Source organism: Vicia villosa, linkage group LG1 (assembly GCF_029867415.1).
Source record: "Vicia villosa cultivar HV-30 ecotype Madison, WI linkage group LG1, Vvil1.0, whole genome shotgun sequence".
Lineage (NCBI taxonomy): Eukaryota > Viridiplantae > Streptophyta > Magnoliopsida > Fabales > Fabaceae > Vicia > Vicia villosa.
In genome coordinates, this window is record NC_081180.1 from 66,790,435 (window position 1) to 66,808,983 (window position 18,549).

Here is an 18,549-nt window from a genome sequence, read left to right on the forward strand (position 1 = left end):
TGCCTTTCATTTGGTCCATCTCCTCTCGAATAGCAGCTTGATCTTGTTCATAATTCTCCATGATTCTTCTTCTATGAGCTCTTGTCAGATATCGGTGTGGAGGAATCGTCTTGACTGATCTGATGGAGAGGAAGAGTAGTAAGAGTCTTGGTAACCATGGATGCACATGCATGAATGCAAAAATGTTAATGAAGATGCAAATGTAACATAAATCGGATCAAGGATCAAGGCCTCTTGGACAACAGCTTCTCATGGCCAATAAGATATGGTCGAACCCTCCAGATTCAGAGGTTCGACGTTGCTTTCTGGATAAATAGCTCGTGCATAAGTCAAAGATGGTTGAACCCTCCAGATTCAGAGGTTCGACGTTGATTCTGATAGATAACCTTTGCATAAGTCACATAAGGTCAAACCTTCCAGATTCGGAGGTTCGACGTTGATTATGATAGATAGTCTGAATGGCATAGGGTAGGATGGAGGCATGTTTTCCTGCAAAACAAAATTTCCCAACCCCTCTCACAGGTATGGTCTAGTATAAGGTAGGTTAAAAGGTCTCCAGCGTTAACAGTTCTCCTGAAACACCATCATTGTTGCAAATACATGCCAACAATGGTATCCCATTTGAACCTCAACTGGTCGTGGGTCTCATGATCGCAATCAACAGAACCTGACATTCTGTTGGCGTCATGACTATCCACTCTATCCTAGGTAGCCTAAGTATCACTCTGGCCTGGGTATTGGGCCTTTTACCTCAAATCAGTAACATCCCATCCCAACAGAACAACATAATAATAATCATAGTATATGAAAATAAAATGCAAGGCATAAAGAAATAAAGCAATAAAGCAATAAAACAGTAAATCAATAAAGCAATAAATAAACACCCAAAGAAAGGAAAACAAACAAAAGCTAGGATCGACTAAGCTAGGTTCCCCAGCAGAGTCGCCAGTTGTCGCACGCTCGCGAAAATGAACAGAGTCGCCACCAATATATTTATCCCAAAGAGGGAAAGGAATATCAGAAAACCTGAAATAAGGATAAGAGAAGGTCTTGCGACCAGAGATAAGGTACGGGAGTCGGTTACGCAAGGGGAAGGTATTAGCACCCCTCACGTCTGTGGTACTCCACAGGATCCACTTATGTTTGTTCTACTCTAAGGGTGTATAAATCTAAAGCTTAATTACTAAGGGAATGCATGCAAATGAAAGAAAAAGAAACACGGGGAAAAAAAAAGGTTTATAAATAGTTGTGCTCGCTTAGGCCCCGCGACCTAATGCCTACGTATCCTTTTCAGGAATCAGAGCGCCGTAGTTCGGCTCTTTAGTTTTTGTTTGTTTTTGTGTTTTTTAGTTGAACAGTTACATTCGCACTCCGCTGCTCGACCTCTGGAGTCTTAAGCTGGGAATGGAGCGGAAATAACGTGTCCGATTAGGAGAAAGAATGCCCTGAAGGCAAGAGAAAGAATGCCTCGGAGGCAAGAGAAAGAAGAGAGAAAATTGGTTTGTGTCTTTTAGATGTAATTCCATGATGAACAAAACCCAATACAAGGCTTCGCGTCACTTCCTTACTTTGTTTAGGTCTGAGCCTTTATTAAGTGTTTTAGATGTTTTTGGTTGGGTATTTTTAAGGGAATTTACTTTGCGATTCGAATCACATAAAAATGTATAATGATCGAGAAGCAGATTAGGGAATGAATCCCACTCACTTCTATCCCATTATGTAATGTTCGAGAAACAGATTAGGGAATGAATCCCACTCATTTCTATCCCATTAGTTAATGTTCGAGAAACAGATTAGGGAATGAATCTCACTCATTTCTCTCCCATTAAGTAGTGACCGAGAAACAGATTAGGGAATGAATCCCACTCATTTCTATGCCACTAAGTGATTGAGAAACAGATTAGGGAATGAATCCCACTCATTTCTCTATCACTTTCTTAATGTGATTCGCATCTTCCTTTATTAAATGTTTTAAAGTTGAAAAGGAAAAGAAGAAAACTAGCCTAAAATGAATAAATAGCCTAATGTCATGATTATACCTAATTGTTAGGATTTTAAGGGAAAAGACTAACCTAAAGGTTATGGAGATTATAGGTCCTAAATCTAAAGGAACAAACAAGTAAAATTACAAGCAAAAATTACAAGCAAAACAATGATACAAAATTAGTGCAAAAATGACTAAAAGAAAGACTTGAAATATGGTACAAAACATAGAAGCAAATGATGCAAAATATAGTACCAAAAGTGAATTAGAGGACTATTATTTTTATTGATTTTTATATGACAAAGAACAAGAATTCTAATCAAGCAAAAGAATTAAAATACAAGCCTAAACTAATATTTTTTAGTGATTATTTTCTATGTCAAAATTGTGTATTAAAGGTCTAAAATGATGGTAGAAAATTAGTATTTTTAGTACCTAAAAGAAATAGGAAAAAAACTAATTAAAACCTAAATCTAACATGAACAGGGGGTGCAAAATGAGTTTAAGGTGTAGATAGCGAATTGGGGCGCAGGGCCCAAAAGCATGAGGCCAGGAGCTGTTTTTGTTGCAATTTTCTTAGCCAAAAATGGCGCTGCATGGGCCCAGGGTGGTGCAGAAAGCAAAATGGCCCAAGGATATTGTGTGTTTTCGTTTTGCCAAAAAAAGTGTATGATCGGGCCAGAGTGGGGGTGCATGGCAGTTCGTTTCAAGGCCCAGGGGAATTCGATCCACTTGATTTTGTGTTAATCTTCTTCAATCAGTAATTAACCCCAATTAGGTATTAGTTAATTCAATTAATACTGTTAAATGACAATTAACCAATTAATAGAAAATAAGAAAAAGAAAAAAAGAAAAGATTAAGTTATGTGACGCTTAGACTTATCGCTCTCAGACCCTCTCGTTCTCTCCATGCTCACCGGAAACCGTCTCCGCCGCGTCGGGGGCGGCGGAGCTTGAGCAAATGCGAAATTAAAACACTCAACCATACCTATTTCTCTCCCTCTCTTCGAATCTTTAACTCTCTTTCACCGATTCAAGCTCACACTCCCCTAATCGGACCAACCAGCAAACCCTAGATCTAGAGAGAAATCAAATCAAAGGCTAATGGCTACGAATCATAGATCAAGATCATGGGGGAAGTGCTCAGAGATGCTAATACTACATCACAACATCAAGAACAGCAAGAGATGAAGAAGGAGGAGTCGATTCGAAGACTTACCTGGATGACGAAGATGGCGACGATCGTTGAGGAAAGCCGGAGGAGAGAATCCAAAGCTCTTCAGTGTGCGAAATAAACGCAGTTGAGGAACTTGACAAATTCTTCAGGTGATTCTTTAGATTTCCACGCCTTTCCTTTGTTCTTGCTTGCGATATCTTCTTCTTCTACTATTCTTTTTCTGGATTTTTGCGTTTTCGTGATTGTCGTTGTTGAGAGTGTGTGAGATTATTGTAGTTGCAGAGCGTTTGAGTGTTGAAAGATGGAAGCTAAGCTCGTTCCATTAAAGCTTCAATGAGAAGCTTTAATGGAGGTTGACGGTGAGAGCTTTGAGTATGGGTGAAGAATGTGATTGAAGGTGAGAGAGAGGGAAGGGATGAAGATGAATCTCTGTGAACAATGGTGAAGAGGTGGTGGAGAGGAATGGAAGCAGAGTGGTGAAGATCAATGGAGTCGAGAGGCTTGAATGAAGGAGAGGTTGAGTTTATATAGAATGAGAGTGAGAGGATTCAGTTAGAGGAGAGTCATTGTGAGCCCTTGGATTGAGAAGTTTCTGTTATGATATTAAGGGTGAGAGATTGAGTTGGTTATTGTAGTTTAGAAATCGGTTATAATTCTGTTAGAGATTTTCTAGGTTGTTATAATTCTGTTAGGGGACGGTTATTGATGGTTTGGAGGTTAGTTAGGTAGTTATGATTAGTTACTAATTGGTTTTGACAGTTATGAGTTAGTTATCTTATAAGAATAGTAAATGTTAGTTGAAAATTCTGTTAGCATGTGTTGTTATGCTAAGTCAGAAAGTTTGAATCAAGTAGAAAAGTCAGTTGTGAGATTGTTAGTAAAAAACAGTTAACTGTTTGTTTATGACAACACTGTTAGTTGGTTAAAAAAAGGGGAGATGTGAAGTTGGTTACTGATTGTTAGGGTAGTTGAATTGGAAGTTGAAAAAAACAGTTAATGGTTATGAATAATTTTGTTTAGTTAGGGATGCAAGTGGTTCTGTTCTAACTGAATGTTAGGAAAGTTGGTTAAGGTTAAGGTGACATAATTTGGTCAGTGTTAAAAGAGTTAAGAATTGTTAGGTATTTGTTAGTGAATTAGTGATGAGGATTGATGAGAACTCTCTGATAGGCTTGAGAATTGATTCAAGCTGAGCTTTAATTTCTCTCCTTATTTGATTTTCTGAGCTTTGATGTCAAGCTATTCCTTTGTGTTGAAGGCAGGGGGCTAATGCTCAATAACTTAGTGTGCCTTTATTTCTTTCTATTTGTTGCTGATCTGGACTGCAGTATGATGAACTGTGTGTGGATGTATTGTATTGTGATTTTGATTTTTTTGAATGATCAATTTCTTGAACATGAACTGGCTGCATCGAATGAACACCTTGAATTTGAATAGTTGACCATTGCTTGACTATATGAATGAATATTTGATCACTGTTAATGTTTGGAACTGATATGGAATGGTTTTCGTATGTTGCGGGTTGCCGACTCGGTTTTAATTGGAAGCTGCCAGTATGTATTGGATCTATTTCTTTTTAATGCCATGATATTGAATGTGATGATGTTTGGATTTGTTGGATCGAAACTGGCTGCGAGTTTCTGAATTATGTGCATTTGTTTTGACTGAGTTTTGAATGGATATTGCAGATTAATGGTTTAGGATAAGGTTATAAAGGGAACTAGTTAAAGGTTAGGTTGTTGTAGGTTAGAATTTGCAGGTGTAATGTTTGAATTGAAAATGATGATGATAATGATAAATATAAATGCCAAACTATGTGTATTTTTTACTGATGTATGGATGGTAAGAACATGGTTTTGAGATACTTTTGTAAGGATCAATTTTGGGTATTTGAATTGCGACGTCGTAACGTCTTGGCTGAACTGTATGAAGGTTTAAATCCGATGGAATGGTGAATAATGAGGTATACGTGTGGCAGTGTGTAGATTCTGATTTGAATCATTTTTGTGTATATATGCAAAAGGCTTGGCATAGTAGGATGAGGAGAGTGGATCAGGGCATGGGATAAGGCTTGAAGATAAGGAGAAATGTGAAGATGGAATAGAATTGAAGATTATACTTAGAAATTAGTATATACTTTACTGTATAACATTCTTGTGATGTAAGGTGCAACTGGACAGAAGCGAATGTGGATGTGGTTGTGTGATGTAAATTATAATGATTGTTTTGCCATACATTTCTGGATTTTTTTTATAATGATATTGACTTGGAATGAATGAATGAATGACCTATCTCATATATATGTTGACTTTTGTGACCTTGAATAAAATGATTATTTTCTCTTTTCCAAATTCAATAACTAAACTTGAATGAAAACCTTTGAAGCAAATGTGTATTGTATAACATTTAAATCCAAACTCAATACTTGTGTCCCGATTGAATCTCAAATCCGTAAAACTTTGTATTCGAAGCAAACTTGATATGCACAAGACCTTGGTTTGATATACCCAAAATAGATGAACTCATTATCGTTTTACTGCACAAACCATGATTCATTCCCTGTACCTCAATCGATTGTAGGACCCCTTGAATTGGTGAGAGATAGAATTAGAAAAATAGAGTTGGAGAACGACTCAACATATTGTTCCGCATGTGAATAATTATTAAGAGCCATAGAGGAGTCCTTACACCCAAGATCCTTAATCTCACTTCAAATTATTAACGAATGCGTGATTTTGTTGATGACCTAAAAATGCAAAATGAATGAGATATGTAAGCCAATTAAGAATAATTAGATGGGCAAATTTTGGGGTGCAACACCTATTTAAAATCAGTTTTTTTCGGGTTCGGGTTAAATCGGTTCGGGTAACAGCAGCAATTAAGTTCGGATCCCATTTGCTGTTGAGCCAATAAAATATAATCCAAATAACAAATCCAACATGTTCTTTCTATTTTTTTTTTAATTCTTGATAACAATATAGTAATTGGACCACTCAAATTTCCTCAAACCATTTTTAATCTAAATTTTATTTTTCTTTTAAAATGACAATTGACTAATTTTTTATAAAAAAAGACTGATTATTTTAATTTTAATAAGGATTATTGGTTCATCCCTCTAAGTTATTGTTGGAACATGATACCCAGCAAATTAAAGTCATTACAAATTTAAAAATAAAATAACATGACAACCCAAGATAAAATAAAACAGCCAAGTCAACATAAATTACAAATTATAACTGTTGTTCATCTTCATGGATCATACTTCTAGCACCTGAGTTTATGTTCAACATAAGAACATCTTCAACCTGAGCTGAGTTATTTCAAAACCAGCTTCAGACAGTATAAAGATGGATTTCTCTATTATTTTGGTCTTACACACACCTACAATCAAAATAAATAATTATCAAACCAACTATGAATCAAAATTAGCTAAATAAAAGTTAAAATAAATATAAAATCCTGCAACAAATATGTGAAGCCACTTGCTCATCAACCACCAAAAACAAAAAAGCCATAACAAAAAAGCAATAATTCTTGTCTTACCATCTCAAAAACTTCTTACTCTGAAACTGCACCGATACTCCTGAAACAAAAAATATATTTATTTTCCAAATACATTTAAGACAAGGTTACACAAACAGAAATATAAATTTACACAAGACAAAAGTTCAATGAAAATAAAAGGGAGTTCACTGACCTTAAATTTTCAGCCACTACTTTGTCATTAGGAGTTTACGTTCCAGCTGAAACAAGATTATGCATATAACGTGATATGAAATAATCATCCTCCATTAAATCTAAATAACAGAACACAACAACAGAACACACTTTGAAAAATAAAAACTTCATAGATATTATAAATGTAAAATAAAAATTTAAAAAAACACTTAAAATTTAGAAAATAAACTTACCCAGATCTAAACAAACTTACCCAGATCTAAAGGAGAATCGAAAAGATAACAGTTCTCTTGTCTTTGAAAATTCGAAGTAGTCTCTTTTAATCAGAAAGATTGAAACTTTACAGCAATAATAAAAAAAACACAGATTAAATTTAACATGAAAAACAAAAACTTCATAGATGACATGAATGTAAAATGAAAAAAAAAGAACACTTATGACTTGGGTATGTTTGGATATCACGAAATGAACGGAGCGGAATGGAATGGAGCGGAGTGGGATGGAGCGGAGTGGAACGGAGCGGAACGAATGTACCATTCCATTGTTTGGAAATTTTAGAAAGGAATAAGACAAATTATTCATTCCGCCCAAATCGGAGGGGAAGGAATATGGTGGTAAGTGATGGAATGGAATGGAATCCATACCACTCCTTTCCGCTCCGCTCCATCCGTTTTTAAATTATCCAAACAAGGGAATATCATTTTATTCCATTTCATTCCGCTCCGCTCCATCCGATTCCATCAATCCAAACAAAGCCACTTACCCAGATCTAAAGTATAGTCGCAAGTCATCTTGAAAATCCTGAGTAGATTCAGCAGAAAGATTAAACTTTACACCAATCATACAAAAAAAACACACAAAAATGAAGTGAAGAGTGAGAGAATACTTACGGAGAGAAAGAGACAATGAAACTGCGTGAGTAAAATACGCCAAGTGAAGATGGTGGTGGTAGTTTGAAGCTCAGCGACGGTAAAAAACCTAGAAGGATTGAAGCAGAACACTTGAAGGTGATGAAGAGCGGCGGCTAACCCTATGGTGTTGTTATTATACTTGCAAACCCTAACCAAAAATTATGAAATTGGGCCAGGCAACTTCACGTTAACATTTAAGCCCATATAGTAATATAATTATAGTTATAATTTATATAGTTATAATAATAGTAAAAATATTATTATTTTATTCGGTCGGGTTTGGATTCCGACGGATCAAATATTAAAAACTGATTTCGACCAACTATATCCGTTAACACCCAATTAAATGGCCCATTTATACCCGAAAACCGAAGTTAACCAATCCGTTGCCCAAAATTCATTTTGGACTGGTCGGTTTCTCCCGGGTGGTATATGTTTGTCCACCCCTAGTCACTCAACCACCAATGTTTGAGATTAAAGCAAGGAATACATGATGTATAAACTGAACAAGGCTTTTTATGCCTAATACAGGGTACCTAGATCATGTAACACGAAAATAGATAGATTTTTAATGAAATCAAGTTTCAACAAATGTATGATTGAGTATGGTGTGTATGTGTAGGAAACTACATCAAACATGATTCTAATATGTTTGTATGTTGATGAATGATCTAGGCAATAAATATGAGATCAAGAGATTCGAGGAATTGATGATGTTGAAATTCGAGATGATTAGTCTAAGCATGCTATCTTATTTCTTAGGAATATAAATTATCAACACCTTTAGAGGGTTTATGCCACACAAGAAAAAGTATGTTGGTGTAATAACCAAAAGTCAGAGTACATGTCTAGTTCATATGTTGCATGTCAGGCTATATGAATGAAGTCAATTCTAAAGGAATTGAAGATTGAAGTCAAGAGGCCAATAAAGCTGCAAATTGATGACAACTCTTCCATCAGCTTAATAAATAAGACTAATCCTATTTAGGCTACGTTTCATTTTTGAGAGAGCAAGTCAATTAAATAGAGCTAGAGGTTACACACTGCCTTACCTCTATATAGGTTGCATATGTGCTAACCAAAGAATTAAAGACTGGCAAACTTCTGATTCAAAATAACACATTTGGTGTATTTGCTATCAACTGATTGTTATATGATTTGTTTAAATGTAAGTAATAAGGTGGTTAACAATTATAACTATTTTCAAATGTGGTTACTATTAGTCACACATGTTTTACTACTAATTAATTACATACGTTATTACTTCTCACTACAAGTTAGTTAACTAGTAATATCATCTTATTTAAATGATGTAACACATTATTTAATGTAAAAATAACCAAACATAATTAAATACATCCCTCTCAATTCTCTCTTTATTTTCTTTTTACCTTATTTCTTTAAAAAAAAACTTTTGCTAACAATTTTATATCATCATCTTAGTCGCATAAATATCTCACTTTCCTGATAATAAATTTTTTTAAAAATAAAATCAACCCCAAATACATTGATTAGATCATTATTTGATTTTTTTAATAACCAAGTACTAAAAAACAATACACAAATAATCACATTTCAGAGAAAATTACGCAAATAACCATGTTTCAGAAAACATTAAAATGGAGGCGTCAAATGAGATGGCGACACCACTTAAATTTCTAAAGGAGATGCCAAATGAGATGGCTCCTCAATGCATGTGTTTTTTGACTTAGACATTTGAGATGGCACCTCCTTTATAATTTTGGGAAGAGGCGCCAATTGATATGGCTCTTACATGCATCCGTGTTTTCTTTAAATACAACACTCATTTCTCCAACATTGTTCACACTTTCTCACATTCTCTTCTCATTCTCTTCTTATTTTGCGTCATGACATCTCCCATAATTTTCATGAGAAATGGATATGTTATTTTCTCGGCCACAAAACCTCTGATGAAAATGAAATTTTGGCACATTCATTCCACGGAGCGTCTGAAGAGAGAATTGACGCGATGGTTAGACGGACACATCGAAGATGGTGAAAAAAGTAGAAGGATCCAGAGAAGAAGAAGAACCACTTCACTTGCAACTGGAAAACCCCGTTGTTTGTTGGAGGAAGTCAAAACAGACATAGACGCAATCTCGAAGATGCACGAATCCGATGAAACTGTTTTGACTATTGTAACTTTTTAGCTATGTTGTTGCGTTTGTTACCTTTATTTTTATGTGGCGTATGTGTTATTGGTTTATCTGTTGTTTGTGTTCTTGTTTTAGTCTTTATGGCATTTAATGTCTTGTTTGTGTTGGTATGTTGTAACAAATGTTCGTAATGAAAAACATTCTGTTGAGATAATAAACTTTTGGATCACCTTGGCCCGAATGATGTACGCATTAACTCGAAACTTTTCTTCTTTTAAATTAGGCATTTTTTAAGTTATCATTATTCTAATTTAATTTTATCCAAAGTTTATATGGAGACCATATATGGGCTTGGACCATGAACCCAACCCCGAGGATGCATTAGTTTGGACTGCAACTACTACAATCATATGGTTCGACGTCGTGGAGATGGACCAAAGCGACCGTGTCAAGATGCAATTCGGAATGCATCAAGAAATACCCGGCGCTCCAACTTGTTTAGAACATTGGCATCTTAAAAGGGTCGACGACCAATGGGGTATTGATTGGAAAGAGTTCGCTCCGAAATGGTGTAAGATGTGGCATAGGCATCACCGATATATCTTGCAATTCCCTGTTTTCCTCAACCAAAATAATATGCGACACACCGATCAATATGTTGATTGGTACATATCAGTTACCAGCCCTGAAATGTTTGTGTCTGGCCCGAGGTATTTAGGCATCACCGATATATCTTGCAATTCCCTGTTTTCCTCAACCAAAATAATATGCGACACACCGATCAATATGTTGATTGGTACATATCAGTTACTAGCCCTGAAATGTTTGTGTCTGGCCTGAGGTATTTAATAAACCCACACATACAATGGGCACAACCCTCAAATCCCCAACAACACTACCAATAACCATACCCCACCCAACAATAGCCCCGACAACAAACACACATCAACCTCCCATCAAACACCACGACAATACAGATCCACAAACACCTAACCCCAATCACAACCTTAATACCAATACACCCACATGCCCCACACCCAATCACAGTACATAGAATACATCCGTCATCCAGATGTGGGCCCCTTATTAACTTATCTTAGCCCAGGCATTGGCCTACCTGAAGAATATTCCCCAACCAACCCAAGTTACGATCAACAACCTCAATACCAATACACCTAACAATCACGGTACCAAACTCCACAAGATTCATTTCATTAGCACTCGAGTTATTCATACGATCAGTGCTATCGACGACCCATTGAACCCCATCCCCAACCAATACGACCAAACTTTGAGGGCATGAGTAACCGACTGTTTGAAAGCAGATCTTCCAGATATGACGATCTGACGAATTTCATGGATATTGAATGCATCGACTACAAAAGGCCCTCGACCCAACCGAAACAACCCTCGACCCAACCGCAAGAGGAAGATCGTCGAAACCCACCATGACTTAGGCGAGGACACGGGTGCGTAACATGTAACACCCCATAAATTCTTATTCATTAATTTAATTAAGTTTTAAATTAAATTACTGGAGTTAACATTTTATTGGAAATTATTTGGGAAATAATGAAATATTAGTCATTGGGCTTAGTGTAGTGGTTAGCAAAAGGGAGGTGTTAACTATGTAAGCCTATTAAGACATTTTCTATTTTTCATAAAAATAAAGGAAATTGGAAAAAAGGGGAAGTTAGAAGAAAGAGAGCAAAAGTCTGGGGAACAGAAGAGATACGTGAAAAGAAGAAGAACCAAAGAGGAAGAGGACTTTCGAAGATTCGACTCTGAGGTAAGGGGGGGCTCTTCAGGTTAGTAATCCTTATGCAATTACGGGTAGTAGAATTGATTAGGATTGTTATTTAGTTCAATCGAATGTGTTGGGTTTTGGGGAATTTGTTAGGTTTTGATGAACATTCATAGTTTTGTATGATTTTGATGAATTTGAATGATAACCATGATGTATGTTGTTTATTGATGTTTAAAACTTATTAGAATTGTGTTATATTGTGTAAATTGGTGTTGTTTGTACGCTATAACTGTGTGGAGACGAAATTGATTGAATTGGAATGATGGCTGTTGTTGAAAACCATGAAATTGCTGTTGCAGGTACGTAGGAACCGGTTCCTGTGTGAAAGGAACCGGGCTCCCCTATTAAAAAGCAGAGGCGTGGGAATTCTGGGTGCTGGGAACCGGTTCCCAGCTAGTGACGACCCGGTTCCCCATAGTAAAAACCAGAGACGAGTTTTGAGATGAAGCCAGGAACCGGGTTCCACATAGGGAGGAACCGGGGTTCCACTGTGTGTTTTGAAAAATTATATTTTTATTTTGAAAACCCATAACTTTTGATCCGAGTGTCTGATTTATGTGCCGTTTGGGGCGTTGTGAAGTTGATTAATAGCCCTACATGATGAATGGGTGAAATGGACGGGGATCCGAGTTTATATTTTGTTTAGATTATTCATTGGGTGATGCCTAACATGAATATGTGTAATATATTTGAATGAGTGCTGAAACATGTGCATGCTTATTGGCGATGAATTGGTGATTGGTAATGAGACGATGCAATACATCAGATCGGTGATGTTGTAAGCATGTTATACGTTGCATTCATTCACATACATTTTGGTGATGGATCCCGATGACGTTGTGGATCAAAATGGTGGGCATAATTCCCATTGTGAGGAATTTGTGCCGGTTGGACTGTATCTTGATGATGAAAAGATCAGTTGGATGGGTTTAGCTCATGTATGGTACCACATGCATAGTGTCAGTCCATTCATGTGCATAATAACATGATATAACTAAATGATTGTGTAATGTGATAGGTGATACGTGTGAATTGGTGCTTGCTTAGTTGTAGTAAATCTGAATACATGTATGGTTGGGTGAATGATAATTGCTATGATATTTTATTACTTATGAGTGTATAATGCTTACTAATTTCGAATGAAACTCACCCTTACATGTTGACATTTTCAGATTAAGGAGTAGCGGCATCTTGATTTGGTGAGGATAGCTCGTAGGCTAGTCCGTAGTTCGTGTCGAGTCATGCTCTGATTTGTAACACGGGGAACGATAGTCTTAGAGTTACTTGTGATACACTATTTCGCCATTTTGGATTATGTACCGTTGATTTATGTTGGTGATGTCTTATAACACATTTGAATAAGTTTCCACTATGCTGAATATGACTTTTGCTATTTGTGGATTATTCCTAATAAAGCATGACAAACGACCAGGAGTTTTCTTTATTTTATTAATTGTAACATCCTTGTTGTATGATTACTCTGATTATTATTGTATTTTCCGCGGGGCTTAGAAGGGTGTTACATAACAATGGGTCGTTATTGAGTCCCGGGAAACCACTAAATAATATGTAACTTTTGTTCTCATTATGTAATCGTTTAATTATTAATGGAGTCGTTTAATTATGTAATTTTCACTTATTTTTTCAACAAAAAAAGTAAAATGAACTGAAGCGCCATTTGAGATGACTAGTTCAACCAAGGAGTCATCTCATTTGGCGCCTCCCTTAGAAATTTAAGTGGTGTCGCCATCTCATTTGGCGCCTCCATAATAACGTTTTCTGAAACATGGTTATTTGCGTAATTTTCTTTGAAACGTGGTTATTTGTGTATTTTTTTTCAATACTTGGTTATTAAAAAAAAATCTCATTATTTGATCTCTAACTCTTAAATTTAGAATTTAAAACGATATTTAACTTCCATGAGATAAAATTTCTTCACTAAAAAAATAAGATAAAAGTTGGTTAAAACTTAGGGTCTATTTCATAAAAATAGCAGTTGGCTAATAAGCTAATTGATAGTTTATAACTTATGGTTGATGACTGATGACTGATAATTTATAATAGTTTATAGTTGATGATTGAGACTGATAGCTGATAAGGTAATTAAAATGTTTGATAAAATTAAAGATTCAACTAACTCATAAATGTAAAATTTAATATATAATTAATTCATTTTAAATTAAAATAAATTATAATAATAAAAGTGAATTTTTATTAAAATAATAAGAATAAAAATAAATAATAATAAATTATAAGTTAAAACACTATTTAAAATAACGTCGTACAAAAATTATAAACTAATAAAAATAAATTAAAGACTTTACAAAAAATGTAAATTGTTACACGATATTATCACTTATAACTTATAAGCTCCAAAATATCTCTTACAAAATAGCATGATCATTTTCATAAGAAAAAAGAATAAAGTAAGAAAAGCATTTATTATTATTAATTTACTATTGATCCCAAATATTGGGTTAGAAATCTGATCTGAGACGAATTGAGTCAATGGCTTGAAGTATGCCACAACCTCAATCATCGCTCACCGCACAATCTAACAAAACAACCTTAACAACCTTAAACCACATATAAGGTTCGGTCTGAACATCCTCAAAAAGTCTCCATTTTTCTTCGAACCCACGTTTCCCCATTTCAATGGCTTCTTGTATATCTACTCCCTCGCCTTCTTCCCGATTACAACTCACCAAAACAACCTTCATTGCTGCAACTTCACCCCCTCTCTATCACAGTTACTCACTCTTCTCTACAACACTATTTCTAATTCATACCTTTTCTGTATCTGTTTGTTGTTGTTGCTGATTTTGTTTATGTTGTTTGAAGGAAGTAAATGTGAAATGAACAGAAGAAGTTTAGCAGTTAAAGGAATTGTTGCAACTGGAGTTTCAGCTATGGCTATGGCTTCCACTCTTACTTCTCAAGCTCAACCATCTCAAGGTTAGTTAGTTACTCAATGATGTCGTGACCTAGATCTTGGTGTTACTTTTTTTTGTTTGCTTATATTTATGCATGTACTTTTGCTTTTTAAGACAAGGGACTTGAAAGATTGGCATACAAAGCTGAAGGGTACAATTATTGGAAGTGGAAGGATCATAATATTCACTATGTTGTACAAGGAGAAGGTCCTCCTCTTGTTCTTATTCATGGTTTTGGTGCATCTGCTTTTCACTGGAGGTTTGTTTTATGAAGTCTTGTACTTTCATTTATGAATCTTTTATGGGTTTTGAATTGTTTGTTGAATTTTACATTAAATATATGTATATAGTTAGTTATTCATGTAATTTGTTCAAAAAATGATCAAATAGTCAGCCACTCCGCGCACGCTGCTATATGAAATTGACAACTAAGTTTTTAGGATATTACATGCATTTAGCAGTAAGTCGGTTGCTCTGCGCTGCTATCCGGAATTGAACTTTGTTCTTACTTAGGATATTACATGTATTTAGCAATAAACATGTATTGGTTGGGCCTAACTCATCCCTACAAAACTGTCTTGTAGAGTGAGGATTGCCCCCACTTATAAGTACATGTTCAAGCATATATTCGATGTGATACTTTTAACAATATTCATAAATAAGTGATTATAAAACAAGTTCCTGATCTTAAGTAGCAATGAAGGTTCATTTTATAACATACAAGGAAAATTTTGAATAGCAATCAATCTGTGTTGGACTGGTCCATAAAGAGCTTTGCTCTGACTTCAATTGGATCCCTCGATAGTGAACTCGCTAGTGAACAGTGGGATTGATCCCCTGAATTTGTCGGTCTTTAGGCTGGATAACGAGTCTTAAAAAATGTTATATCTGCATGAAATATCACATGTCACACCGGTAGTTAATTAAAAGCATATACATAATGAACTAATATACCTGTTGTTAACATTTAAAGCATTTCCGCACTATCATCACTCCACAATTTAGTACATGTTAACTGCATTTAATCATTATTTTTTACTTCAAGCTGAGAAATGTTAATTCTGAACATTCACATAAATCAGCATATGTACTCACTTATTTCATTGATGACAAATATGTTGTGTTATAGTGCAAGTAAATGTGTCTGTTGCTCTTGCTGTAGCTCTTTCTTGTAAGGTTATAACTTATAAGCCTGAGTGTTGTCTTTGCAATGTTTGTTACAGAGACCTTAACTTAACAGTGATTCAATGTTAGTTTTTTGTCATGTTGATAGTCATATACCTTTATTTACATATTTCCAGATACAATATTCCCGAATTGGCTAAGAAACATAAGGTTTATGCCTTAGACTTGCTTGGATTTGGATGGAGTGACAAAGCACTCGTCGACTATGATGCCATGGTATGGAGGGATCAAGTCACAGACTTCTTGAAGGAAATCGTAAAAGAACCAGCAGTTTTGGTTGGAAACAGGTAGTTAATGACTATTAATACATTTACATTGGGTTATTAGGTTGAAACAAACAGGTAGTTAAAACTATAATGTTAATCTCAATCATGATGAATTTTCAGCCTTGGAGGATTTACTGCTCTGATTGCAGCAACCGGGTTGCCCGAGTTTGTCAACGGGGTCGCTCTACTGAATTCTGCAGGACAATTTGGTGATGGAAATAAGGAAAGTAAAAATTCCGAGGAATCACCTCTACAAAAGTTTTTCCTAAAACCTTTGAAGGAAGTTTTCCAGCGAGTAGTTCTCGGATTTATATTCTGGCAATCGAAACAACCTGCTCGAATTAAATCAGTCTTAAAAAGTGTAGGTTAAATGCTATCTTCAACTTGTGTTTCTTTAAAAGCTTAGTAGGTATAAAGTTTAATTGCATAGCTTGTCAATGTAGGTGTATGTAAACTCTTCGAATGTCGATGATTATCTTGTGGAATCTATAACAAGGCCAGCTCAAGACCCGAATGCCGGAGAAGTTTACTACAGGTACATGACCGTGTCCATTCTATACTGCCTAGTTAGTCTTTGAGCGTGTTTGGTTCTACGGAGACGACAATTGATTTTGCAATTTTATTTTCTGCAGGTTAATGACGCGCTTCATGATGAATCAGAGCAAGTACACTCTCGATTCCGTGTTAAGCGAACTCACTTGCCCGTTGCTTCTGCTATGGGGCGACCTTGATCCATGGGTTGGTCCAGCCAAAGCTAATAAAATCAAAGAGTTTTATCCGAAAACAACCCTTGTTCACTTGCAAGCCGGGCATTGTCCACACGACGAGACACCCGAGCTGGTGAACTCAGCTTTATTGGACTGGCTCACCACCCTTACTCCGGAAGTCTCTCTGCAAACAGCTTAAACACGTATAATCTTGTATGTATAGCTAATTGAAACATATTCTTGATTAAGTTTCGAGATTCATGTTTCGGACGAAGTCATTACAATACGATGTATAGAAAAGCCGGTTAAAAATACCGAGGATAGTGGAAAATGACGATACGCATGTAGACATAGTCGTGTTTCTGCATGCCTGCAGTTTTTGAAGATCATGTGTATGTATTCATTTGTTACATTACATAGAACTTTCTCTTTCGTTGATCAGGTTATATATTTGAATTTTCTCCAAACGTTAGCAAATAGAAGTGTATTACTATTTGGTTATTTTTCAATCGTCTCATTTCATTTTAAACGAGTTTGTTATAACTGTGTTGCAGTGTGAGCTTCGTGAGAATGAGTAGGGAAGGTTGCGCTCTCTTTGTTACTATGTTATAACTTTGACATCTTGAATATTTATTTTCTGGCCTCAGGATCACTTCTAATGTTGTTTTTAATAGTTGATCATTTTGAGCCTAAAAATTAGTAAAAATCTTGGTCCCAAATGTTTTTGCATAGGAATGAAAAAGAAGTTTAAAATAAATAGAATGAAATGGGAGAAGAAAAAAGAAAAAAAATTGGATCTAGTGAAAGAAAGAAATAACTCATTTATTTTATGAGTTATTACTAAGTTATATATACTCAAGTCCTTAAAACATTCATAGATTGATCTTTTCACCTTGAAAAGTCACAAAGTCACATTCAGATAATTTGAAAATATCTTTGAAATACTACATAAATAAATCACAAGGCATATCTCATGCACACCAAAATATTTCGTAAGTGAGTTTTTTTATTTTACCAAAAAATAGTTCGGAAGTTAATCTCCATATTATAGACGGGTGAGTCCGTAGATTAAGTTTTAGACTAACCTTTGAATACATTTTAAACTCAGGGTAATGTATTAATTTCAAAATTCAGTAGATATTATAGAAATTAAGTTTCATCGGGACAATAAATTTCTTATATTTTAATAAATCTTATATTGTAAATTATTTGTACAAAGTATTCATAATTGTTATTCAATTAAACCACACATTTATGTAATTCAATCAAAATATCATATATTAAGTTAAAATGCAAATCATCCATTGTTCACAAAACACAAACCAAAATATAAATTATCAGCATACAAAGAAAAATTCAACTACTAGACATATTTGACCCATCGGTTCCTCCTCTGTCTTTCGTACGGCAACACATGTCGTGCCTCGACCATCATGGCCTCTAGAGTGGCCCTCCTAAGAGTGTCTTTCTAAAATTATCTGTTGCGGCGCGAAAAATATCTGAGCGTAGTAATGCTCAGAATAATTACATAGTCGCCACCAAACTTTTTATTTGAATAGAAACGTCGATAAAACCCTTGAAGGATAAAACATGGTCATCGCAACCAGTTTAGGGTTCGGGAGTCAATTACGGTCGGATATAGATGGTGTTCTTTTACAAGTCTGTTTAGTATTTCCTTTGGAGCAGAGATACATAGCGGCTGTTGGAGGTTGTTACCGCCGGTCTCCTTGCAATTGAGATTCGGGGTATCTTTCTTCGAGCTCTCCTAGTGGACCCCTACTTTG

At 35.5% G+C, this 18,549-nt stretch overlaps 1 protein-coding gene and 2 long non-coding RNA genes across 3 annotated transcripts; 1 reads left to right on the forward strand and 2 right to left on the reverse strand.

Annotated features, from left to right (window-relative positions):
• Positions 1 to 6,239: 6,239 nt before the first annotated feature.
• On the reverse strand, positions 6,240 to 6,928 carry LOC131608312 (uncharacterized). The gene is made up of 3 exons (XR_009285583.1): positions 6,859 to 6,928; positions 6,705 to 6,744; positions 6,240 to 6,542 (listed from the first exon to the last, which is right to left on the reverse strand). It is a non-coding gene; the product is annotated as an uncharacterized LOC131608312 (long non-coding RNA).
• A 162-nt stretch (positions 6,929 to 7,090) lies between these two features.
• On the reverse strand, positions 7,091 to 7,957 carry LOC131608323 (uncharacterized). The gene is made up of 3 exons (XR_009285594.1): positions 7,730 to 7,957; positions 7,603 to 7,640; positions 7,091 to 7,155 (listed from the first exon to the last, which is right to left on the reverse strand). It is a non-coding gene; the product is annotated as an uncharacterized LOC131608323 (long non-coding RNA).
• A 6,196-nt stretch (positions 7,958 to 14,153) lies between these two features.
• On the forward strand, positions 14,154 to 17,232 carry LOC131608334 (pheophytinase, chloroplastic). Its single transcript, XM_058880182.1, has 7 exons — positions 14,154 to 14,423; positions 14,516 to 14,629; positions 14,722 to 14,866; positions 15,909 to 16,079; positions 16,179 to 16,419; positions 16,502 to 16,593; positions 16,691 to 17,232. The coding sequence occupies exons 1-7, from the start codon at positions 14,330 to 14,332 to the stop codon at positions 16,962 to 16,964; spliced, it is 1,131 nt and encodes a 376-aa protein (XP_058736165.1). The 5' UTR covers positions 14,154 to 14,329; the 3' UTR covers positions 16,965 to 17,232.
• The last annotated feature ends 1,317 nt before the right edge of the window (positions 17,233 to 18,549 follow it).